Here is a 26,596-nt window from a genome sequence, read left to right on the forward strand (position 1 = left end):
AGTTTAGAAAGTCTAACAAAGAGTTAGAAAGATTTTCCTAATATCAAACTTCAATCTCCCTTGCTGAAGATTAAGCCCATTACTTCTTGTTCTACCTTCAGTGGACATGAGAACAATTGATCATCGTCCTCTGTATAACAACAACCATTAACATATTTGAAGACTGTTATCAGGTCCCCTCTGTTTTCTTTTCTCAAGACTAAACATGCCTAGTTTTCTAAATCTTATATCATAGATCAGGTTTTCTAAATCGTATATCATTGTTGTTACTCTTCTTTGGGCTCTCTCCAATTTATCCACATCTTTCCTAAAGTGTGGTGCCCAGACCTGGACACAGTATTCCAGCGGAGGCCTCACCAGCACCAATTACCTCTTGTGTCTTATATATGAGACTCCTGGTAATAAACCCTAGAATAGCAACCTTTTTCGCAATTGCATCACATTATTGACTTATCTTCCATTTGTCACCCACTGTAATCCTCAAATCCTTTTCAGCAGTACTACCGCATAGCCAGTTATCTCCCACTTTGCAGTTTTGCATTTGATTTTCCCTTCCTTCCCTCCTTCACACTGCATTCAGACCAATTCTCTAATTTGCCAACGTCATTTTGAATTCTAATCCTGTCCTCCAAAGTGCTTGCAGCCCCTCTCATTTTGGTGTCATCTGCAAAGTTTATAAGCCTACTCTCCCCTCCATTAGCCAAGTAATTTAATCTAGACCACTTTTCCCTAGTTTGCTTATGAGAGTATCACGTGGCACTGTGTCAAAAGCTTTACTAAAATCAAGGTCTCTCATATCTACGGCTTCCCCCCACCCACTAGGCCAATAACTCTGTCAAAGAAGGAAATAAGGTTGGTTTGACATGATTTGCTCTTGACAAACCCATGCTGGCTATTCCTTATAACCCTATTTTCCACTAGGTGCTTATAAATTGATTGTTTAATAATTTGTTTCAGTATCTTTCCTGGTACTGAAGTTAGGCTGACTGGTCTACAATTCCCCAGGTCCTCTTTGTTCCCCTTTTTAAAAAGATGTACTGTGTTTTCCCTTCCCACAGTCCCCTGGGACCTCAGCTGTCCTCCAGCAGTTCTCAAAGATTCTAAAGGTTCTGAGTCCATAAGTACCTCAGCTGACTTTCATCAGGCCCTGCCAACTTGAATACATCTAACTTATCTAAATATTCTTGAACCTGTTCTTTCCCCTAATTTGGCTCGAGTTCCTTCCCCCTTGTTTTGAATATTAATTGTGTTGAGTATCTGATCACCATTAACCTTTTTAGTGAAGACTGAAGCAAAATAGGCACTGACCATCTCAGCCTTCTTCATATCATCAGTCATTAGCTCTCCTTCCCAGCTAAGTAGAGGACTTCTTGTCATGTTCTCGGTTCGTATAAAGAGCCTCTTCTTCCTGCCTTTTATGTCCCTTCCTATGCATGACTCATTTTCTGCCTTAGAGGTTGGTTGTGTCCATACAAGCTTGTGCTCTTTTTTTTGTGCTCCTCCTTAGCAATTCATGCATATTTATACTTTTGGTAGGATTCGTTTTTGATTTTCAGGTCATTAAAAAGCTCCGGATGGAGCCATATTGGCCTGTGACTTTCTTCCTGTCTTTCCTTTGCAGTTGTGCCTTTAATATTGTCTCCTTGAGAAACTGCCGGTTCTCCTGAACTCCTTATGCCTTAGAGTTTCTTCCCATTGGATCTTGCATGCCAGTAGTCTGTTAAAGTCAGAGTCTATTGTCCTTATTCCGCTGCTCTCACTCCGTCCTTTCCTTGGAAACATGAAATCTCTCATTTCACAGTCACTTTCAGACAAACTGCCTTCCATTTTCAGATTCGCTACCAATTCCTTCCTTTTGGTCAGAATCAGGTCTAAAAGGGCTGCCCCCTGCTTATTTCCTTCACTTTCTGATATAAGAAGTTGTCCCCAGTAAATGCCAAGAATTTATGGGTCAGCTCCCAGACTACTGCACTGGGCAGCACAGCATGGGGAGGAGGTGACCAGCCCTCTGTGGAGAAAGAAGTGGTTCGGGACTATTTAGAAAAGCTGGATGAGCACAAGTCCATGGGGCCGGATGCGCTGCATCTGAGAGTGCTAAAGGAATTGGCAGATGTGATTGCAGAGCCATTGTCCATTATCTTTGAAAACTCATGGCGATCGGGGGAAGTCCCGGACGACTGGAAAAAGGCTAATGTAGTGCCCATCTTTAAAAAAGGGAAGAAGGAGGATCCTGGGAATACAGGCCAGTCAGCCTCACCTCAGTCCCTGGAAAAATCATGGAGCAGGTCCTCAAGGAATCCATTCTGAAGCACTTAGAGGAGAGGAAAGTGATCAGGAACAGTCAGCATGGATTCACCAAGGGCAAGTCATGCCTGACTAATCTAATTGCCTTCTATGATGAGAGAACTGGCTCTGTGGATGAAGGGAAAGTGGTGGATGTGTTGTTCCTTGACTTTAGCAAAGCTTTTGACATGGTCTCCCACAGTATTCTTGCCAGCAAGTTAAAGAAGTATGGGCTGGATGAATGGACTATAAGGTGGATAGAAAGTTGGCCTAATTGTCGGGCTCAACGGGTAGTGATCAATGGCTCCATGTCTAGTTGGCAGCCGGTATCAAGTGGAGTGCCCCAAGGGTCGGTCCTGGGGCCGGTTTTGTTCAATATCTTCATAAATGATCTGGAGGATGGTGTGGATTGCACCCTCAGAAATTTGCAGACGACACTAAACTGGGAGGAGAGGTAGATACGCTGGAGGGTAGGGATAGGATACAGAGGGCCCTAGACAAATTAGAGGATTGGGCCAAAAGAAATCTGATGAGGTTCAACAAGGACAAGTGCAGAGTCCTGCACTTAGGACAGAAGAATCCCATGCACCGCTACAGACTAGGGACCGAATGGCTCGGCAGCAGTTCTGCAGAAAAGGACCTAGGGGTTACAGTGGACGAGAAGCTGGATGTGAGTCAACAGTGTGCCCTTGTTGCCAAGAAGGCATTTTGGGATGTATAAGTAGGGGCATTGCCAGCAGATCGAGGGATGTGATTTGACATTGGTGAGGCCTCATCTGGAGTACTGTGTCCAGTTTTGGGCCCCACACTACAAGAAGGATGTGGAAAAACTGGAAAGAGTCCAGTGGAGGGCAACAAAAATGATTAGGGGACTGGAACACATGACTTATGAGGAGAGGCTGAGGGAACTGGGATTGTTTAGTCTGCGGAAGAGAAGAATGAGGGGGGATTTGATAGCTGCTTTCAACTACCTGAAAGGGGGTTCCAAAGAGGATGGCTCTAGACTGTTCTCAGCGGTAGCAGATGACAGAATGAGGAGTAATGGTCTCAAGTTGCAGTGGGGGAGGTTTAGGTTGGATATTAGGAAAAACTTTTTCACTGGGAGGGTGGTGAAACACTGGAATGCGTTACCTAGGGAGGTGGTGGAATCTCCTTCCTTAGAAGTTTTTAAGGTCAGGCTTGACAAAGCCCTGGCTGGGATGATTTAGTTGGGGATTGGTCGTGCTTTGAGCAGGGGTTGGACTAGATGACCTCCTGAGGTCCCTTCCAACCCTGATATTCTATGATTCTATGATTTTGTATTGTGCTATATAACTACCCAGACATCTGTTGGAAAAGACCCCCCATTGCGACCAGGTCTTGCGTTTTGTTTATTTCTACTATTTGTTTTACAAATGCCTCATCTACCTCCTCTTCTTGATTTGGTGGCCTATAGTAGACCCCTACCAGGATGTCACCCTTGCACTTCCCCATTTTAGCTTTGCCCAGAGACTTTCAACTGGTCTGCCTCTCACCCCCTTCTGGACCTCAGAACAAGTGTATATATTCTTGACCTGTAATGCAATACCACCTCCCTCTTTTCTCTGCCTGTCCTTCTTGAATAAGCCATAGCCCTCTATATCTATATTATAGTCATGAGATTTATCCCACCAAGCCTCTGGGATGCCAGTTAAGTCATATATCAGAGGGGTAGCTGTGTTAGTCTGGATCTGTAAAAGCGGCAAAGAGTCCTGTGGCACGTTATAGACTAACAGACGTATTGGAGCATAAGGTGTCGTGGGTGACTACCCATTTCGTCGGATGCATGTAGTGGAAATTTCCAGAGGCAGGTATAAATATACAAGCAAGAATCAGGCTAGGGATAACGAGGTTAGTTCAATCAGAGAGGATGAGGCCCTCTTCGAGCAGTTGAGGTGTGAACCAGATTAGCCACACCATCACCGGTTCATTCACCTGCACATCCAGCTATATAATCTACGCCATCATGTGCCAGCAATGCCCCTCTGCTATGTACATCGGCCAAACTGGACAGTCCCTACATAAAAGGATAAATGGACACACATCAGATATTAGGAATGGCAATATACAAAACCTGCAGAAGAACACTTCAACCGCCCTGGACACACAATAGCAGATTTCAAGGTAGCCATCCTGCAGCAAATAAACGTCAGGACCAGACTTCAAAGAGAAACTGCTGAGCTTCAGTTCATTTGCCAATTCGACACCATCAGCTCAGGATTAAACAAGGACTATGACTGGCTCGCCAACGACAAAAGCCGTGTCTTCTCCCTTGGGGTTCACACTCAACTGTTAGAAGAGGGCCTCATCCTCCCTGATTGAACTAACCTCGTTATCCCGAGCCTGATTCTTGCTTGCATATTTATACCTGATATTATGCAGAGCTGCCCTAGGGAGAAGTGGTGCTATTCTCCTGGCAGCTGAAATGGATGCAAAATCTGTCTCCCCCCCACCCCCGATATCAAGAATGATGAAGAAATAGATATTGTAGGTTTTTTATGTTTCCCAGTAAGTGGTGGGTCATTGATCAACAAAGCGGAAAGAGACTCAGGGAAAGAATTTGCACTAATAACTTCTCAAACCCAGAACAGACCCCTCCCTGGATCAGACAAAAACATGTCCTAAATGTTGCAGGGAACTTTGGAAGCTCTATCAGATGAACATTTCCACTACATGCATCCACCGAAGGGGTATTCACCTATGAAAGCTTATGCTCCAATATGTCTGTTAGTCTATAAGGTGCCACAGGACTCTTTGCTGCTTTTATAGTTAAGTAATAATTTATCTTATTGTACTAATACTTCCAGTTCTTCATGTTTATTCATCATACTTCTTGCATTTGTTTAGAGACAAATAGCATCTCTCTCGCCTAGATATTTCACTTCACTACACAGGCTTCTGTTGTTAAAACAGCCAGGAGAGAAATTAGTCTTGTGCCTAACCTGCCTCAGATTTATCTGCTAAATTTCATCCCAGTATATACTCAGGTTAAGAGGACAGGTCTGGCTGTAACTTCCCCTGGGAAATGCCCATATGACCAGCCAAAGCATTAGCGTGCCTTGCCCAGGCTAGCAGAACCTAATTAAATAACACCCATTGGTACGATTGTCCTAAGTGCTTCCCTTCCATCTAAGTCCATAAATGACTCCACTGCAAGGGACAGAAGGCTGAGTGCAAAACTATGCAGAGACTCAGAGGAAACCTTTAAGTGTGTTTGTTTTCTCGGTACATATTCTAGAGGGCTTGGAATGTGTACATTTTAAATGTGCCTTTTCCCCATCCCAGCTGCCTCCACTGAGCCTGCATTCCTCTTCAGCATGTTCCTGGTGGAAGGAACTTTCCGAGCTGCATGTCCCAATTTGTGACTGATACGGTTGCATCTTCCCAGGCTCAGTTAGCATCGGAAATCACAGTGAACAACGTGCTGTGACTCTGTGTGCTAGACAAGCTCAAGGATGCTGTGAAGCTAGGCAACATTTAAACAAACAACATTTAACGTACAGCAGATTTCAATCAAAAGCTAATGCTGTTGAAACACTCCTGGGTGAGGCTGTGGGGGAGGAAGAAACAGGGGCGCTTGCATTTATCAGGGGGTGAAAATACTGGACTTGCACCTTGCACAGGCTGCATGGAGCTGTTTGGCCCATCATCAATCATAAGCTTGATGAGCTCATTCATTCAGCGCAAGGGGCTGGGAGGGAAGGGTTTTGCTTTCTACTGGGCAAGGCACTGTTCTGTGCCCCAGTTCCCCCTCTGTACATTAGGGGATAACACTTACCTCCCCAAGGGGCTGCAGAGCTCGATGAGTGTTTGTAAAGTGCTTTGAGAGGCTGGGACGAAGAGGCAGGCAAGGGGTTGTACATCCCCACGCTTTCCATGCATGCCAAAATAAACGTATCAGCATGATCGAGTCAGGATTGGGCTTTCTAACCCACTGTGATTCAATGCTTCGATTTAAACCATCTTGCCTCTCTAAGAGGAATGTTTAAAAAAAATGTTATTAGACCAAATGATTTGAACAACTGCAGAGTGAGAAGGAATGGGGTCTTTAAGGACGAGGAGGGAGGAGCGAGAGAGTGACAGAGAGACTCACACCAAGAGGTTCTTCCAACTGGTCTCTTTGCATTTTGAAGCCTTTTCAGTGACATCACTGTTCTTGTCTTTATAATAGAGGGGACCTAGGAGTCTGCATTCAGTCTGAGCTCAGGCAGATAAGCATATTAGAAACAACAGCACCTCCCATCTATCACCACAGAACAGGCTGGCATTTTATTTCCACCATGGATTGAGGGGTTAAGCTTAGATAATTTAGAGATCAGACCTACCTTTCTTTTTCTTTTTTTACTGGCCATTCTTCTTGTGCTGGAAATATAAGATTTTAAATGGGAAGTTGATAGCTTCTTCTGCCAGCCTGAAAGGAAGATTCCCTCAACTCCTAGAGGACGCAGGTAAGAAACTAAATAATTCCTGATATTGTGCAGAGCTGCCCTAGAGAGAAGTGGTGCTATTCTCCTGGCAGCTGAAATGGATGCAAAATCTGTCTCCCCCCCCAATATCAAGAATGATGAAGAAATAGATATTGTAGGTATTTTATGTTTCCCAGTAAGTGATGGGTCATTGATCAACAAAGCAGAAAGAGACTCAGGGAAAGAATTTGCACTAATAACTTCTCAAACCCAGAACAAACCCCTCCCTGGATCAGACAAAAACATGCCCTAAATGTTGCAGGGAACTTTGGAAGCTCTATTAGATTAACATGATCTATTTCTGCTTCCTTAATGGTCAAAATCAATTCACTGGAGCAACCAGTTAATGGCAGGGCTCTGGATCATTCAGCCCGTGCATAGAATTGAAGCATGAGTGTTGGTGCTTGCTGTGGGAGCATAGCGATAGCCTTAGACGTGGAAGGAGTGTGACAGGAACTGCTCGTATTCTTGTGCAGCTGAACGGGGCCCTGAAGGATGTGACAATGACCGCTCTGTGTTTATCGATTAGGCTTACGTCAGCAGAACATTTTCCCTCCAGGTGGCTGAGCAGGAACAGATAACTGTCTGCATGTCTTGATCTCCGGGCCACCTGTAACCTCGTTCTTTGGTGCCGCGATTCTGTTCCCAATGGGAGGGATATCTGTGCATGCGGGAGATACTTCAACAAGGGGTGTAGCTTGGACAGCCTAGATGAACTCCTGAGTGCCCTGGAACAAGGTATGAGGAGGAGCCGTCACATGAAGGGGAAGAGGCTCCTGCCTGGTTGGCTTTGCCCTGCAGAGTGGGGTGTGTGGTGTTTCCCGGGGTAAAGCATTGTCGCTCCAGAGAGTGGGGGAGAATTACACACTGCCAGACAGTAGGGGGTCAGCCTGGGATGGTCCGCACCAGGAATTCAGCCATCTGGATGAGGTGCTGAGCAGACAATTCTTAGCACGTGGGCAGTACCAGGATGGCCAGGAAAGTTAAAGATCAGTGGCTTGATCATGCCAGGGCCTTCTGCACAAGGGTGTGTGTGTGTGGGGGATGGGGGTAAGGACTATCACACCCCCTGTGCCTGGCCTGCAATAGGGTCACATGGATTGGGGCCCTGACATGCAGGGATGCTTCCCTGGGAGTAACTGGATAGAGAGTGGGCAAGGGGGCGAAGCCCTAGTTCCCCGTGGAACCCATGGGAGCTGGCTGGCTGCACGTGGAGTACGCTGCACCCTGGAAAGGGCTGTCGCTGACAGAGCCCCAGCGGGGAATGATGAGAATCTGTGCCATGGAGGAACCTTTCTGAGGACCGGGCTCCTTGTGCTTCCCCACTGATCGTTCCTCAGGGCTGTGCCTGAAAGTGTGACCCAGCCCTCAGCTTTTAGAATGGCTGGGGGAGGGAGTTTGGACAGGGCTTAGAGTAAGTGTCTGGAAATCTCCCTGGACTGAGCCTGACAGCTAAAAACCGACACTCAGACCTGACAGCGACAGCCCAGAACCTGCCCTTTGTCTGGCCAAAGCTTTCAGGGCGTTCACCCAGAGCTGCCCTCTAGTAAGATGTTCATAGCATTCGCACTGTAACACAGTGCTTTGCTCAGGGGCAACTCAGCTGGCGAATAAGAGACATTAGAGATTAAAAAGGCCTATTATGTCCCATGTAGACCAGCTCCTGTAAAGGGGGCAGGGGCAGGAGAGGATTGTTCATCCCCTCCAGTTTGTATTTTCGCTGGATGTAAATGCAGAAAATCTCATCCAAATGCATGCAGGCATCCATCCATCCCAGAGATACTGGGCTGGAAGAGACCTCGCAAGGTCATCGAGTCCAGCCCCCTGTCCTTGGCAGGACCAGATGAACCGAGCCCATCCCTGACAGGTGTTTGTCCAGGCTGTTCTTAAAAATCTCCAGTGATGGGGATTCCACAACCTCCCTTGGAAGGAAGCCTGTTCCAGAGCTTAACTCCCCTGAGAGTTAGAAAGCTTTTCCTAATATCTAACTCAGTCTCCCTAGCTGCAGATTAAGCCCATCATGTCTTGTCCTACCTTCAGTGGACATGAGAACAATTGATCTCTGTCCTCTTTATAACAACCTCATATATTTGGAGACTTAGCCCCATCCCCCCCCCCCCGCCTTCTCTTCTCTAAACTCAACATTCCCAATTCTTTCAACCTTCCCTCATCAATCAGGTTTTCTAAACCTTTTATCATTTGTGTTACTATCCTCTGGAATCTGTCCAATTTGTTCACATCTTTCCTAAAATGTGGTACCCAGAACTGGACAGAGTCCTCCAGCGTGGGCCTCACCAGTGCCAAGTACACTGGGATAATTACCTCCCGTGTCTTACAGACAGGAACAATGGGACATCACTCTTGTTAATACAGCCCCAAATTGACTCCTTCTACATGAGTCACTCTAACTCCCAAAATGTTTTCTGCAGTACTGCTGCCTAGCTTGTTATTCCTCTTCGTGGAGCTGTGCATTTGATTTTTCCTTCCTAAGTGCAGTACTTTGCACTTGTCGTTATTGAATTTCATCTTACTGATTTTAGACCCATTCTTCAATTTATCAAAATCTTTTTGAATTCTAATCCTGTCCTCCAATGTGCTTGCAATCCCTCCCATCTTGGAGTCATCTGCAAATTTTATAAGCCTACTCTCTACTCCGTCATCTAAGTCATTAATTAAAATACTGAATAGCACTTGACCCCAGACAGACCCCTGTGGGACATCACTTGAGAAGTCCTCCCACCTAGGGACAGACAAGCATTGATATCTACTCCTGAGTAGGGTTTTTCAACCAGGTGTGCACCCACCTTATAGACACTAAATCTAGACCATATTTCCCTGATTTGCTTATGAGAATGTCATGTGGGACTGGGTCAAAATCAAGATAAACACAGCTACTCCTTCCCCTACCCACTAGGCTGGCTACCCTGTGAAAGAGGGAAATTAGGTTGGTTTGACATGATTTACTCTTGACAAATCCCTATTGACTATTCCTTATAACCCTGTTATCCTCTATGTTTGAACAGATTAATAATTTGTTCCAGTATCTATCTAGCCTCCCTCCCTCACCATACAGATTTATCTATCTAGATTGCAAGCTCTTTGGGTCAGGGGCTGTCAGTACCTAGCGCATTGGAGCCCTGATTACTGTTTGAGGCTGATATGTGCAATACAAAAAATATCTACCTAGCTACTTACCTCTTCTGTAAATCATCTCTCACTGTAGTAGTGAGGCACTCTCTCTTTTGATGAAGGACTAGAGCAGGATGCTCGCATTCCTTTCTTCACTACAAGCCTCTTATTAAAAGTCCTTTGCTCTTTAACATGCAGTGGCAATAAAAGTGGGACAAGCCCTGGAGAAAGGATGAGCCATGCCATACCCGCAGCCTGAACCTGAACGTCCACATGGCAATTTTATAGCTCTGCAGCCCGAGTCCAAGTAAGCTGCCCCAGGCCAGCCTCAGCTCTGCTGCCTGTCTTTTATTGCAGTGGAGACATGCCCTTATTAGCAACCCCAAAGCCAGCTTTGCTACTTCAGAGCTCAACGGCCCTGCTGCTCCATCCCCTCATGAGGTCAGACAACACTGACGGGTGCCTCATTGCTGGTTGCTGTGCAGAAGATAATTGTGCTGTTGTGAGAGTCTGACTCTCTTTCTTGTTGAGCAAGGACATCAGCAGAAAACTCAGGCACTGAGAGCCAATTTGCATGCAAATCTCCTTTAGGGAAGAGAAACACACGAAGCGAGCGCAAGGGATGGAATTAGTCTGAAAACAGAAGGGCAGATCCTGAGCTGGTGTAGACGGCCTGAGCTGTATTGCCTTCAGTGGAGCTCTGGCAATTCACACCAGCTGAGGATCTGCCTTGTTGTGGCATCTGCACATTAAAAGGCATGATAATTACACAGCAGAGCCGCACCGCCTGCTCCCATGGTGTCCTTGTGCTGACCCTCATTATGTTCCTACACTAATTACACAAAGGCAATAACTGAATGCCAATTACGCAGATGACTTTTCTGCTGGGTGGATTTTCCCTTCCACCTTGCCTCTCCCATTAATGTTCTGCCTATGAGTTAATAAGTTGTTTACTTCATTTGACACATTCCAAGCTGGTTTGTACATATCTAGGGAAATAGTCTTGTACAAATATTCCTTCTCTCATTTCTCTATCTTTCACTGATCCACCTATACCCGTTTCTGCATCAATCCATCTATGCACATGCCTATCTCAGTTTCTATATCTGCACCACACTGATACCCATTGTTTCTGAGTGTCTTGTCACAAACCTTCTTCCAACTTGAAACTTCTCTGTTGTCAAAACACTGAAATTTCCATAATTCTCCTATTGTCTTTCACAGCTGAGCAAAATTCCTGCCAGGCCATGGATGACCCCAGGATGGAGTCAGAAGGCAGAATCAACAAGACGATCTCTTCTTTAACGAGCCATAAAAGGAACTTGACCTATTCGCCCTACTACCAGCACTCCCTGCCTGTTGCCGCTATCTATATAATCTCCTACTTGTTTATCTTTGCCTTGTGCATGGTTGGGAACAGTCTCGTTTGCTTCATTGTGCTGAAGAACAGCCGGATGAGAACAGTGACCAACCTCTTTATCCTCAACCTAGCCATCAGCGACCTGCTGGTTGGGATTTTTTGTGTGCCCACCACACTCGTGGACAATTTAATCACAGGTAAGGAGAGAGGGTGACACTGAGTGCTCTCTGTGCTGGCCAGACCCCCAGCAGTGTCCCACCTACAAGATTCAGAGTAACAGCCGTGTTAGTCTGTATTCGCAAAAAGAAAAGGAGTACTCTAAGGAGTACTCTAAGGTGCCACAAGTACTCCCACCTACAAGAGTTAATGAGAAGAGAGACACTGCTGAGTGCTCTGAGCACAGGACTGACCCAATCCCAGTTTCCTCTGGGTTGTAAGGCACATAACTTCACTGCTCTGGGCCATTTACATACACACCTGCCTCAGAGGGGAGGTGTCAGCTAATACTTATTCATTCCTTTGAAGAAGGAAATTGCCTTATAAATGCTAAGTGTAAGGAAACCACTAAGAGGTAAAGCAGCCTTAGGAACACAGGCAATGCAGCTCCATGGGGAGCATCCAAAGGTGTGAACACCTGAGAGAGACAGGGATCATTTAGGGTTGTGCGAGTGGTGCAAAACTAGCCAACATTTGCAAACCTGGGTGCCTCGTGGCAGACTCATAAATAAATGCTGCCTCGTTTGCAAAGGAGGCTGAGTCTCTGTAGTTCCCACTGGCTTCCATGGGATCAGCAGCTGCTCAGCACCTTTGAAAAATGAGCCCCCTGTCGGGATCAGGCCCTTGGTCCCTACGGAAAGGTGTGGGGCTGCTGCTGGAAGTGCCTCTCATATGGTAGAACAGGTCAGGAGAGTCTCTTCTTCCAGTCCCGAGCTGGCCCAGTGATGGCTGGGCCTGTCCCCAGGCCAGGACTCTCCACAGGGATCAATGCTGTTCCCACAGGCTTCACTACGTGTCTGCTGAGCCCAGCAGCTCCCTCCCCTCTCGACTAGAGCACCCAGGGGTTGTTCTGCTGTGCTGCCTAGGCCTGGCTAGGGGTGAATAGCTCAGCACTTCCTGCTCTGGCCCAGGAGCACCTTGGAATAATGCCCTAGCCAGAGGGCTCAGGCAGGAGGCAGCTGGCATCTGTGTGGTCTCAGGCTTGGAGCCTGGAAAAAACAAGGACTGTCTAACACATTGAAGCTTTTATGGTTGCTGGCACCCAAAGCCCTTGGCTTGTTAAGGACACTGGGTTGCTCTGAGACACGCTCGCTAAATTCGCCACAGAAATGTCTCTCATTTTCTCTAACTGCTAAATGAATTCTCGGCTCGCTGGAGTGAGGGGCTGACAGTGCCGCCCAGGTGCAGGGAGAGGAGATGCTGTATAAACTTCCCACACACATCTCTGCCAAGCGACACCAGTCCAGACCTGCTGTGACCCCTGCCAACCCAGGGACCCTGGCAGCTCTGCCAGTGAACAATCTCTGCTACTGCAAGTCCAGAGCTCCCACACAGCCCTGCTAAGGCACATCAATCCTGACCCACAGGCAATGTTCCCTCTAATTTTTGACAGGCTGTGTGTGCAAAAAATTTCTTCTGTGCAAATTTTTGTGCGCACAGTGTTTTGCCGTGTGCGCGGGGTTTAGGATCTGTGTGTGAGCATACACGCGCACAGCTTAGGGGAAACAGTGCCCACAGGGCTTGCTGCTCCAAGTCTGGTCTTCCACACTGCTCTTTAATATCTGTCCTGCAGCCCCCCTCACATGGCTCTGCCAGTCCCCTTCGATCCTGACCTGCAGCACCCCATGATTGCCCAGGCCCACACCCCATCACTCCCCAGATCTGCCAGTTGTTCTCAGGTGGACATTTCATATACAAGTATAAGATGCTAACTTGTCTGAGTTCCTGTAGTGAGATGACTGCTGCTTTGGTAGAGAAGAGCCGCTAACGATGAAATCACCCCCAACAGCTTCTCTGACGGGTAGGGGCTTAATGTGCAAGCTGCAGGGATGCTTTTCAGCTGCAGCCTGCAATTAGTGCTGTATTTGGCCAGAGCATCCTCTCCCAATCTCTCTATCATGTGATCTCCCCTGGGGAAAGCAAACTGCATTGGCATTTCATGCTGCAGCAACTGAGTTGAAACTAGAACAGGAGGACTTGTGGCACCTTAGCGACTAACCAATTTATTTGAGCATGAGCTTTCGTGAGCTACAGCTCACTTCATCAGATGCATTCAGTTTTTCCACAGTATGCATCCGATGGAGTGAGCTGTAGCTCACGAAAGCTTTGCTCAAATAAATTGGTTAGTCGCTAAGGTGCCACAAGTCCTCCTGTTCTTCTTGCGAATACAGACTAACACGGCTGCTACGCTGAAACCTGAGTTGAAACTGCACCTCTTGGGTTTGATGAGCTTCTGCTTCCCCCAGACTCACACTGACCCGTGTCTGATTGTTTTCTTCTAGGCTGGCCCTTCAGCAATGGAATCTGCAAGATGAGTGGGCTGGTTCAGGGTATGTCTGTGTCCGCGTCTGTTTTCACGCTGGTGGCGATTGCGGTGGACAGGTGAGAAGGGGCTGCACAAGGGACAGTGCAGCAGCATAAACGGAAGCTCCCCCACCCCCTGACTTTAAATAAAGCAAATCCGGTGCCAACTGCCAGGTTCAAAGCACAGGGCTCGGAAACCCCTTCTGACTCTCATGAAGATCAATGGGGAAAGAGTCCCATAGATTTACACCGGGACTGGAGCAGGCTCTTTATCCACAGCCCTGGCAGTACCTGGTGCAGCAGCAGCAGCTTCCCCACACTGCCCTGCCAAGGTGCGGAGGGGGAACCTTGCTCTGTGCACGAATGTGACTCAGGCCTCAAGGCCCATTTGGCCCTTAGGCCAGGTCGACACCACAGAACTTCGGCTTGCATAGCTCTGTTGGTCAGGGGTGAGATTTGTGGCCAACAGAGGTGTGCTGGCAAAAGGGGGAGGCAGGCATGAGCTAGACAGTAGCATCTAAAGTGCAGCGTTGGTGTAAGCGGTGTCCACACTGGGAGTGCTTGGCTGCTCTAGTACCCCAGCAGAGTGGTACTGGCCAAGCCTTCCAAGGGCAGGCCTGGCCGTAGCTGCTATGTTGCCAGTCCAGGACAGTTCTGCTGGTGACTTTTGCCTAGCAGATGCCTGCCCACACACAAGCACCAAGCGCCTTCCACACAAGGGCCCTGAGCAGCCATCAGCTAGGACCCGCTAGCACAAGGGGCAGGACAGAGCTGTGTGCTGCTGGGGGTGCCTCTTCTTCCCTTGATCAATCCCTGAGCTATCCAGTCCCAATGCCAGGGTTTTCACGTCTGAAATTTGTGACGCTGTGCTGAGTGTGAACGGCTTCAAAGGCTGATATTTTTGCAAGACAACTATGTTCAATTAAAAACTCAATTACTTGGAGAACAGTTATGGGGCTGCTGAATTAATAACTCCAAAATGGTTTCAAATAAGAAACAGCCAGAATCAAAAGGTTATTTCCACTCCCGTACGTTTTAATCATTAAGAGCCATGTGCCTCCTCGCAGCCATTCACATCAGCACAATGTGGCAAAGGCAGATAATTATCTCAATCAAATGTAGGTTTCCTTGGCTTGCAGTCTTGTGCTGCAGGATAATTGGGGGAGTTTGACTTTATGAGTGAACCTGCAAACTCCAGATAAGACTGGAATGGAAGGGTAGGCCACTGGTTCTACCTTCCTGCTTCCGGGCACATGCCAGCTTCTTACTGATCAGAGTTAGGAAGAAAATTGTCCTCTGTGCAGGTGATTCTGTAAATGCCTGTTGCAGGTCTTTTTGAACCTTCCTCTGAGTGCAGCTGGTACTGGCCCCTGTCAGAGGTGAGATACTGGGCAAGAGGGACTCCTGGTCTGAGCTAATCTGGCAACCCCTCTGTCCTAAGAAAAATGTTATTTTTAGAGCTGGTTGAAAGTTTTTCTCTGAAAGAGGGGTAGTGCTGGAAGGTGGCAGGGTGGTGGGTTTTGTTTTGTTTTTAAATGGTGGAAAATGGATTTTTTGATCAAACAGAAACTCATGAAAAATTTCCATTTTTGTCAAACGGGTTGGGCTTTCATTTAAAAGCTCTCTCCCCTTCTGCCTCTCACGCTTGGAACGAGCATCCCCTCCACAGCCACAAACCTTACTCATTCTCCTCCTTAAACCTCCTTTGCCGTGAAGCCTACATAAACCTGACAACAGTCATGTTGCTGGTGTCCCGAGACCACGGCCTATCATCCTGACCAGCACTGTCTCAGTGTTTCCTTGTGCTCCCCCGTCTGCCTGTCCCCACCTGCTGTGCTTGTCTTACACTTATATCATCAGCTCCTCGGAGCAGAAACCATCCCTTTGTTCTGTGTTTGTACTGCGCCTAGCAGAGCAGGGGCCTAGTCCATAGAATCATAGAATATCAGGGTTGGAAGGGACCTCAGGAGGTCATCTAGTCCAACCCCCTGCTCAAAGCAGGACCAATCCCCAATTAAATCATCCCAGCCAGGGCTTTGTCAAGCCTGACCTTAAAAACTTCTAAGGAAGGAGATTCCACCACCTCCCTAGGTAACGCATTCCAGTGTTTCACCACCCTCTTAGTGAAAAAGATTTTCCTAATATCCAACCTAAACCTCCCCCACTGCAACTTGAGACCATTACTCCTTGTCCTGTCCTCTTCTACCACGGAGAATAGTCTAGAACCATCCTCTCTGGAACCACCTCTTAGGTAGTTGAAAGCAGAAAGCAGGACTGGGGCTCCTTGGTGCTACGGTAATACAAGGAATCAACAACCAGTACCTCCACTACAGAATGGGGGTACAGTGTAAAGACGCAAGCAGTGAAATTCTGGCTCTGTTGAAGTCAATCCTGGCATTTTAGCAATGATCCAGGATTTCACCCCTTCTCTCTTTCAATGGAAGTTTTACCATGACTTCAATGGAAGCAGAATTAGGCCAATACTAAGAGCTTTTGAAAAACCCAGCAAGTGTTTGGATTAGATAGTAGGGACCCCTGCCCCTTTCCACCTCTGTGGGTGGGCCCAAAAAGACATGATCTGGGAGTTACCTACCAGTATCCTTGGCCCAAGGTAATCATGCACCATGTCCCAGGAGAACCCCATACTGCTTTGTGCTTAGGCTCCATTTGAGTCTTGCTCTGTGGAAGTTTCTCTCAGTAGAACTCACCTACCTGTGTGTTGGTTTTGCACCAGGTTCCGATGCATCATTTACCCCTTTAAATCCAAGCTCAGCCTGCTCAAGGCCCTGAACACCATTGCGGTCATCTGGGTCCTGGCCATCACCATCATGTGCCCTTCTGCTGTCATGCTCACAGTGGTGGAGATTGAGGATCACTACATGGTGTACAATGACAACCAGAGCCTGGTTTACCCCTTGTATTCCTGCTACGAGGCCTGGCCCAACAGCGAGATGCGCAAGGTCTACACCACTGTCCTTTTTGCCCACATCTACGTGGCCCCATTGGCCCTCATCATGGTCATGTACAGTAGGATCGGCATCAAACTCTACAGGTCATCGGGCCCGGTGAGCAAGCATAGGGTGGAGAACCAGGAGTGCTGCAGTGCTGCTGTCTCCAGGCGGAAGGTCAAGGTAATCAAGATGCTCATTCTGGTGGCCCTGCTCTTCACGCTTTCCTGGCTGCCCCTGTGGACCCTGATGCTGTTCACAGACTATACCAAGCTGGATGACAACCAGATCAACCTGCTGACAGGCTACATCTTCCCCTTTGCGCACTGGCTCGCCTTCTCCAACAGCAGCGTCAATCCCATCATCTATGGCTACTTCAATGAGAACTTCAAGCGGGGCTTCCAGACAGCCTTCAAGTTCCAGATTTGCTCGGAGGACATAGGGCACCACAAGGCCTATTTGGAGAAGGTGACGGGCAGCACCAGTGGCTTCAGCACTCGCAACAAGATCTTCACAGACAGGGAATCTTCCGACTCCATCTGCCTCAAGAACCTGCATGCCAAATCCCCCTGCCTCATGCAGAATGGACAGGCCCAGAAACAGAGACTTCACTTGCAGGATATTGATAAAATCACCCCTCTGAACAAAGTCTGCAAAGCATGGGATGATTGAAATGACTGGCGAGATCAGAATGCGGTCTCTTTCCATTTGCAAATGTCACTTTTATTTGTCACGGTGATGCGTGTGCAGTGATGAGTATTTTCCCCTCAGGCCTGGGTACCTAGCTATTCATATTCTGTTTTGTAAATGCACAAGGAATCACATGGGGCTGCTGTTCAATATTCCTACTGATGCACAGATATCTGTCAATTGCTTTCAGTGTCTAGTTGAGGCTAGCTGTCATATAAAATGTCCATGTATTAAAACTACAACTGCATGCAGAGTTTCCTTGGCTTGCAATCAGCATGTGGTGTTTTGGGGGTGGAAAAATGTATTTCACAGGGTCAGGATTCAGTTTTGCATTTGAAAAAAAAAAAAATCTGTGAGGATTTGTCTTCTTGTTTTAGCAAAGTGCTGTCTGTCAAGCTCTTCCTGCGGTGGAGCCGCCCCATCTGTTATATGTGCAGAAGAGAATCCCAAAGCTGATGTCTCTCTCTGGATGCTCTTCCAACCTTCCAAGGGCCGTACTTCAGTACACAAGCTGAACCATTCCAGGAGCTCCGCAGTGTTACACAAGAAATTGCAGCTGTATCCAGGGAGAGTGCCACAATAAACACGTCACCCTTTTGGTGCTAAGATCACTTTAAAACTGAACGGATTTAAAATAAATAAATAAATAAATAAATCTAGGCCCCAATCCAGCAGAGCACGTAAGCAGATGCTTATCTTCAAGCATGGGAGCAGGCAGGTTCCTGATGCTTTTCACCATTCCTACTCTTTGACCCTGACTAGACTAGAAATATGCGCCGGTTTAACTAAATAGATTTTTAAAAAAAATCTAATTCAACAAGTGCAAACCCTTAACACAGATACACGTCAGGTGGTTTAACCTTTATTTAAACAGGTTCAGCTGAGTCAGTAAGTTCCAGTGAAATAGGCAAGGGTTAGACTGGTTTAGTGCACCTGGATTAGGGGTTTTCCCCAGTATAATGGATCAATTTTCTGATTGATTTATTTCAGCCAGTGCACTCGTCTAGTACGGACTAGGACTTTGTTACCGCTTGGCACTTTGCTCAGCAAAAATTCCCCCGTGGACACAATGAACTACTGAAACAATGGAATAACAGACATCACCAAAGACCGTGAGCCAAATTCTGTTCATTTACACTTGTGTAAATCTAGAGTAATAGCAGTTACTCCAGATTCACATTGCTGTGTCAGAGGGGAGAACTCACCTCACCATCTCCCCAGCTGCCAGGGGTTGCTTGGGGACAATGCAGAACTGTATGTCCCCCATGGGCATTGCCATTTCAGAGTCCCTCAGCAGAGCTTGTGATGTGGAATACACAGTGTGCCTGTTCCAGTGGTTGGCCCTTGGAGATTTCACTGGCAACACAGCCTGAGCAGGTGTCAGCCACACAGGTCTGCTAGAACAGGAGTCTGTTGTGCTCTTTGATCCATCTGTACCCATTCTCTGAATGTAGATTAGCTCATGCAAATTGTACAAACAATAGCCTAACTATTTCCTGTTAGTTACAACGCCCATGCTAAATCAGCTCATGTCTATTCATAATCACACTGTGAATCAGTTATTTTTCCTCACGCCTGTGTCTTGCTCCTGCAATACAGAGGGAAATTCATTACAGTGTTTTAATGGGTTCTGTATCATTTCTCTGGATTTCTGGGATTTGTGGCAACGAGAAATGGAGGAAGGACTCCGAAGAACAAAGGGGATTGGAAGGAGAAACAACTGAATATAAAGAGAACAGTCTAAAATGAGCTTCCAAACTAGTGCTGTAACCTTCCTAATTAATCTAGCAGGGAATCTCAATATTTAAATGCAGAAAACTAGATCCTGGATGCCAACAGAAATTCCTGCCCATATGCGTTAAAGACCAAAAGGGACCATTGCATTTTGCCCCAACCTGAGTTCCAGGAGAAAATGAATCCTACACCAAAGAGCGGCCTTGAAACCAATGTGTCCTGAACCACATGATCACACCATAAAACATCAGGTTGGATTAGCTTTCCCCACTCAAGCCAGAGGCATCAGGGAAAGGGAGCCCAGGAAAACCGTCTCCACGATCGCTGCTAATGAAATTGCACAGAATACACTTGATTCTGTCCAAACCTTGAGGCCATCTGTTTCTGTTACAGGGCCTCCCCTGGCTGCTCCATCATACCAAACATGGCTGGCAGGTTACTGATTCAGGGAGGATGTTGTGAATTTGTTTTTCATCTGCAGTCCAGTAAATTAAACTTGAAGCTTAATCCTCATTTGTCCAGTCTCCTGGAAGAAAAGCCAAAGGCCCTGTTCTCAATTGAATCCATCACCTGCATGTATAACTAGGTCTTTTGGCAGACAGAAGAAGGAACAAAACACTCAATTGTGCAGAGAGGGTGGTTCCTACTTAAATCAGAAATCAATCCTGTATGAAGGCTTCCACGCTCAGGCAATTAGTGCTGGATATATTGCTTGCTTTATTGACTCATCTGCAGGGGGCTTTTAGAAACTCATTAATTAACACCTCTGAAATCACTTTGTCTACAGTGGCAAAAACTGTTGTTTTTCTGCGTTGTTGCCAGCACATTGCATTATACAGTTATTCAATTAATATGACAACACACACACACCCAGTGCTCTCATATGCCAAGAAGGGTTTGTTCCCTGGGAGGTTTCCTTCCGCCTTCTTCCCAGTGAATGGAAATGCTGCCCTTTGTCAGCGGGATTTGGAGAACAACCCTATGGGTGATCCAAACCCAACTCCTCATTCCCAGAGACTCCCCAATTACTGCTGGTGCTTTATGTGTTTGGAGACAGATTGGGGCTGATTCTCATTCACACAAGGGCCCCTTTGCAGTGCTCTGGCAGGGGAAAGGGGCCTTAGAGTGAGTGTAACTACGTTTATTAGTATAACTCAGAATCAGCTGGCTGGAGTGTCTGTTGATCCAGTGTGAGTTCAAGGGGCAATAATATTATATTAGCATGTGGGAGTCCCAGCTGAGATTGGGGGGGCCTCTCTGTGCTGGGGCCTGTACAAATGCATAGTGAGAGACCGTCTCTGCCCCCAAGAGCTCATGGGTCTGAATGAGCAAGACAGAGGAGGGTGGGTGAAGAGATATATCCTGCCCATTTTACAGAGGGAGAACTGAAATCACAGAGAGGCTAAGTGACTTGCCTGAGGTCACACAGCAAGTCAGTGACAGAGCAGGAAATTTAACCCAGATCTCCTAAATTCTGTTCTATACGTAAGCCACAGGACCATCCTTCCTCCGTTAAGTACTACGTGCTGAGTTCTCCTCCCTCAGAGCTCACCTGACATAGCAGAACAATGAAGACCAATAACACTGAACATGTTTACAGAAATTTCCATTTTCAAAGCACTACACATAGACATTAACTCAGTAATCTGCACAATGCCCTAGGGAGGTTCTGGGGAAACTTGAGGCACAGAGTGGCCAAGTAACATACTGAATGGCACAGAGAGGCAGGATTAGAACTCATGACCAGACTACGCAAGGAAGAGTTACCATTAAAACAACTTCAGGAAAAGAATTAATTGAACATCTCATTTATAACGGAGTATCATAGAAATTTGAGATGGGAAGTCCACTCAGCCTCCTTCCTAGTCAATGCAGGGCTCCCCTTATGGACTGTGCAGTATTGGAACAGCCGCTGGCCCTGTGGCGTGTTGAGGTCCACACAGAGTTACCCACCCCACCCCAGCTCTGTCTCAAATCAGAGCAGCAGGGAATGAGAACATGACTGTTTACTGGACTGGCTGATTCAGAGGACTCTCTGGAGACCGGTCCGGGTGCATCTACACTGCACCATAAACTAGGGTCTGTGGGACCCACAGCTGCAGACTTGGTCTTTCCAAGCCTGCACTCGTGCGTCCTCCCTGCGTTGTAAACCCAGGTTTACAATTGCTGGACTAGGCTGGAGTGACAATACTACACACAGACCCAACTCAAGTCGCCTACAAACCCAGGCCTGAGCTGCATCCACACTGCAAAGTGACAGGGCTTGGCCCTGAATCCCAGCGGGACTTGGGCTTGAACCCAACCCCTAAGACCTGAGGGCCAAGTCAGGAAGATTTGTTTGCCAGAAGATCTGGGAATGAGTGACAGCAGATGGATCACTTGATGATGACCTGCTCTGTTCATTCCCTCTGGGGCATCTGGCGTTGGCCACTGTCAGAAGACAGGACACTGGGCTAGATGGATCTTTGGTCTGATCCCGTAGGGCCGTTCTTACACATGTGGTAGTGGGGGGAGGGGTTGGACTCAAAGCTGAGCTTGAGCCCAAGTTTACAAGGCAGTGTAGACAGACCATGGGTTTCCAGCAGCACTTGATGGCTCTCACTTTCACTTTACGTGTTTGACAGCTATTTCCTTAATGGAATCTGCCATTCGAGCGTCACTCCCAAACCCATTGCCATGGTGCAAATAGCATCTGAAGGGATGTGATTCGCTGGGAAAGGCTCAGGGTCAGCAGCTATCAGGACTTTGAGGTAGGAAGCCAAGCATACTAATGAACCTCTGGCTGTTCAGGGCAGTGCAGAATTCTGCTGCCCTTGGGGGAAGGGGGCTTATCAGCGCGACCAATGCCAGGCAGAGAGGTGCGAGTGGAGGTAGTTTGAGCGGTTCCTTGTTTTGTCCCAGTCTCTCAATGAGTTCAGGGCGATGGATGGAGGGGAGATGGGGCAGAGGGACGCAGCGGGAGGGAAAGGGTCCCCTTTCAGCAGTGCCTTTGCTTCAGATTGACATTGCACAGAACGGGTCCCAGGCTGGTGCAGATCAGGAGTAACCCCACGGACGCCGATGGATTGACAGTGGTGTTCGAAGTTTTTGCTCATGTGAAAAAAAAAATGTTGTCAACGTTTTTCTTCAAAAAATGTCAGGATTCATTGAAAACCCAACCCCTCTCCCCCTTAACTGAAACCAGTCCTGATCAGAACCGGGGAAATTCAGCTGGAAAGGGGCATTTCCTCTAGAAATTTACTTTTTGATAAAAAAAAAGCCATTTTTCCTCCAAAACCTGTTCCAAATGAAAACTAGCAGCTGTAGGTGCAAGGGAGAGTACGAGCAGCCCTGTGTTCCTGACTCCACCATTCTAGGATTTTAGCACATACCATTTCCTGGTTAGTGACTGGCATTTTGCATATGCTCTGGCCAGACCCAGACTGAAACCTTGGCTGCACCTGGCTAGGAGTGGGGCCTGTCATTTTGAACTGGTTTGCTCACTGCTTGATGTCCCAGCACACCAGGCCTTGCAAATGAGAGCAGCCAGCAACTTAGAAATGTGACACCCCCGTCCTTTTTGAAATGGCATAATGCAGCCCTACGTGTCTATTCCTGATGCCTTGCCACAGAGTAGGATCTGGTATTCTAGCCCTCCCATGGATTTCACTGGAGTCCCATTGATTTGAGGGTCGGGGGGAGGCTGGCAGAGGAGGGTATCAGGGAACATAAGGGCAGCAGACTCACACCTTAACGCAGCTCAGGGTTGGAGAGTTCTAGTGGCATGTTTATACGATGCCAATCCAGCAAACCCGTCCCGAGCACCAGGGCATCTGTGGTAGCTGCCTCTTCATCCCACAAGTAATCAGACTTCTGCCTATTGGCAGTGTGCATCTGTCTGAACGTTCAAAGACATAAATCACCATTGAATGACTTTGATCACCGCCATATCAGATGCAAGCAAACTGCATTTCCCCACTTCACATCCGATGAAGTGGGCTGTAGCTCACGAAAGCTCATGCTCAAATAAATTGGTTCGTCTCTAAGGTGCCACAAGTACTCCTTTTCTTTTTGCAAATACAGACTAACACGGCTGTTACTCTGAAACCTTTCCCCACTTAGAAGATGAAAGCAGGCGTACACATGTCGAGGGCCTGACAGAACAAGCAGAATGGGGAGTCGAGAAGCACGTAGCAGTGTGCATTGGGACAGCTGGGCTCCTTCAGCAAGGGGGGTGGCTGGGCTGTAGGGTTGTTCTCTGTACAGATGGAGAGGAAGGAATAGCCAGCACATCTTGCCAGCTGTCACCGCACCACATGCCTTCCTCTGGGACAATCCATGAAGGACAGGAGGCATGCGACGTATCTATCATGATGCGGCTTGAGCGCTCGCTGGGTCTGGCTGAGCAGCAGTCACAACGGATCGTGATCTGTAGCTTGTCAAGGGAAATACAGAAACGATGGCGTTAGGACTGTTATTATGTGCATTTCAGCAGAGCTCAATACCTCACACAGGAGCCTTGGTACCAATGTTCCCTCTAATTTTTGACAGGCTGTATGCGCAAAAAATGTATTCTGTGCAAATTGTTGTGCGTGCGGTGTTTTGCCGTGTGTGCAGGGTTTAGGGTCTGTGTGTGCACTCACGCACACACCTTAGAGGAAACAGTGCTTGGTACCATGCTGGGTGACACAGATAATGAATTCTAATGACTCCCTTGGGCCTGATGAGTTCAAGGGAGGCACTGGGCAAGTCTCTGCCCCTTTCTCTGTTTCCCTGTCTGAGAAATGGGTGCAATGATGCTTTTCCAGCTCCCTGGGGCACTGTGAGGTTTAATGAACAACGAGCCGGGAGATTCCTGGGTGGGAGTCGCTTCGGAAGAGCAAGGCCTATAGCTACTCTGGAGAGCTTACAGCCGCACACCTGCACTGATGCAGCTGTGTGCTCTCGGTGTAACCACGCTAAGCCAACAGGAGGGAGCTCTCCGGGCAACTTGACTATCCCACCAAGGAGCAGTGGTAGCTATGGTGGTAGGAGATGCTCTTGTTCCAACATAGCGCTGTCCACACTGACGCTTAGGTCGGTGTAACTTATGTCTCTCACGGGGGTGGCTTATTCACACCCCTGAGCAACATAAGTGGTAGTGTAGACCTAGCCTAGGTATCACTACTGTTAGTGAAAAATCCTTGCTCGGAAACTCTTAGAGCCTGATATGCACAGGTGCTGAGCACCGGTAGCTTCTACTGGCTTCAATCATGTACCTGATGCACAGGGACAGGATCGTGATCAACGGCTCAAAAACCAAGGGACGTGTAAAGGGAGGTTGAGAAATCTGCCAGCCCAAATGCCAAGGATTCAGGCCCAGCTCCTTCTACAAGGTACACCAGGCAGCGTGCCCGCGCACGCCATTGAGACCCCAGTCCGCATTCCCGGCTGCGGCAGGTTCTGAGGGTGGCTCTGGGGTGTGCGTGTGTGTCAATGAGCTACTGTACGCTAGCATCTAGAGGCCCCTGCCCCACTCTGCTAGTGCTGTACATACACGTAGTAGGAGACAGCCCCTGACACGAAGCACTGACAACCTAAACAGCAAGGCAGGACAAAGGAAGGATCATCATCCCTACTTTGCAGAACTGAGGTGCAGAAACACAATGGACAACATTCTCCCGGTGCCTAGGTGACTTAGGAGGCCTTGCCATTCAGTTAGGCTCAGGCTCCAGGGGCCCAAGTCACTTATGAAAAGGGGACTCGGGCTCCAAAGTCGCTTAGAGGCTTTTGAAAATTGCACCCGAAGAGACTTTCCCAGAGTCACACAGGAAGCCAGTGTCTGAGCCAGGAGCTGAAGCTAGATCACCTGAGTCCCAATCCAATGCTTTAATCACAAGGCCAGCCTTCCTTGGCAGGGTCCATCAGCTCCTACACACAGTCACAGTCCCACGTTCTCAATCCCACCTGTGTCAGAGAGCCTCATTGCAGGTCCACTCCAGATGTGCCTGGGGTTAGGAGCTGGTGTTTGTGCCAGGCTCACATGCATGCTGAACACGGACATGGCAGGAGGCTGCAAAGGATGCACCTGGAAATGGAGGGTGGAACTGCGCTGCCTGAATTCAGACGAGTTGGACATGTCACTTGCTGCCTGGCCTCCTGGGATTATTGCAATGACTCGTTAATTCAGATTTCCCTCTGACAATGGGCTGCATTCCTGACACACGAAAGAATTGTTTTGTTGGTACGTTTCAATCAGGTGGTGCAGCCCATTCATTGGCATTCCAGTCATGCCAGCCTGTTTTCGAAACGCCAATTTATTTTATTTTAAGAACCACATCTCAGGAGCAGGGTAAACTCTCGTGTGTTTCTTGGGGCAGGGAAGGGGGAAAACCTCAGCTCTTGGAAATGAAACAAACAAGCCAAATGTTCTCCAGGCTGCACTCAGTTGGGCAGATGGTTGCGACGCAAAGAAGCCTTTGCAAGCGGCCCGTATCATCTCAGCGTCCCTCACAGCCATATGATGAGCTACTACGGAGAGGGTGACGTGGGGCGATGGACAAGTTGGCTGGAGCCCTGTGGCCTTTATTGTCAAAAGGAAACGTTACTCCCTTGGAATAACCGGGGTCAGTGTGGACTGCAAACTCAGTGCTTCCCAGCGCTCCTGCTTCCGAGCCCAGACAGTCCCTCACTCCTGCCTGAGCTCAAGGTTCCCCCCCTTCCCTGGCTCCCACCACTTCACCTGTTCAGTCCCCCTTCTTGACCCAATGTCAACCCACTGGCTCCTCTTCCCTTGCACTGTGGTGCCTGAGCAAAGACTTCAGTGGAACACAGGCCCTGCCAGACTGGATCGGGCCCCAGGTCCAGACCCTGTCAGTGACAGCGGGCAGCTTCAGAGGAAGGTGGGAGAACTCTGCCACAGGCAGATGTGGTATAATCTGCCCCCATACAGGTCTCAACCTAATCCCTAATAGTTAGAGATTAGTGGAAGCCCTGAATTAGGAGCCTTTATAGCTCCTCCAAAAATTAACTAGGATAATTATAACATTAACTCTGGCGATTCTAGTTATACATATAAATATCCAGTCCCCTCTTCAAGTTTTGCTAAATTCTTTTCCTCAGCTGCTTCCTGTGGTATTGAGTTCCACAGTCAAATTATGCATCGAGTAAAAAAAGCACTTCCTTTTGTCAGTTTTGACTTTGCTGTGTTTTCCTGTCAGTGGATGCTCCCTTGTTCCTGTGTTACAAGGCACCCTCTGTGCCCAGAGAAACACATGTCCTGGAGAGAGGTCACTGGCAGATGTGACTGGAGCCACGGCATCAACAGCCCTTTCCATGACTGCCGTCGAGTCCAGGCCAGGAAGACACGGTGTGGTGACACTCGGTAGCACTAGGCTGTGTTGAACCAGGATCTGTGCCCAGCAGACTACATAAAGAACCCCCTTTATATCCATCACAGCTAAGCCCTATTTCTTCTCTAAGACAGGCAG

The 26,596-nt window shown here is 47.9% G+C and overlaps 1 protein-coding gene across 3 annotated transcripts; it reads left to right on the forward strand.

The window, feature by feature from the left end:
• Positions 1–6,469: 6,469 nt before the first annotated feature.
• On the forward strand, positions 6,470–17,670 carry NPFFR1 (neuropeptide FF receptor 1). Of its 3 annotated transcripts, none has more exons than XM_073324818.1 (5): positions 6,470–6,749; positions 7,297–7,505; positions 11,121–11,453; positions 13,755–13,854; positions 16,511–17,670. In XM_073324818.1, exons 3-5 carry the CDS (start codon positions 11,144–11,146, stop codon positions 17,394–17,396), a joined length of 1,296 nt encoding a protein of 431 aa, XP_073180919.1. In that variant the 5' UTR covers positions 6,470–6,749; positions 7,297–7,505; positions 11,121–11,143; the 3' UTR covers positions 17,397–17,670. The 3 variants fall into 3 exon arrangements, with proteins under 3 accessions (XP_073180919.1, XP_073180920.1, XP_073180921.1); XM_073324819.1 differs by having other exon boundaries at positions 7,327–7,505; XM_073324820.1 differs by lacking the exon at positions 7,297–7,505.
• Positions 17,671–26,596: the final 8,926 nt, after the last annotated feature.

This window comes from Lepidochelys kempii, chromosome 26, assembly GCF_965140265.1.
Source record: "Lepidochelys kempii isolate rLepKem1 chromosome 26, rLepKem1.hap2, whole genome shotgun sequence".
In the NCBI taxonomy this organism is placed as follows: domain Eukaryota; kingdom Metazoa; phylum Chordata; order Testudines; family Cheloniidae; genus Lepidochelys; species Lepidochelys kempii.

Excerpts from the sequence above, each read along its gene's own strand:
- NPFFR1 (XM_073324818.1), top strand. The coding sequence starts at position 11,144 with ATGGATGACCCCAGGATGGAGTCAGAAGGCAGAATCAACAAGACGATC. Across the intron at positions 11,454-13,754 it reads CGTGGACAATTTAATCACAG|GCTGGCCCTTCAGCAATGGA; the intron begins GTAAGGAGAGAG and ends GTTTTCTTCTAG. Across the intron at positions 13,855-16,510 it reads GTGGCGATTGCGGTGGACAG|GTTCCGATGCATCATTTACC; the intron begins GTGAGAAGGGGC and ends GTTTTGCACCAG.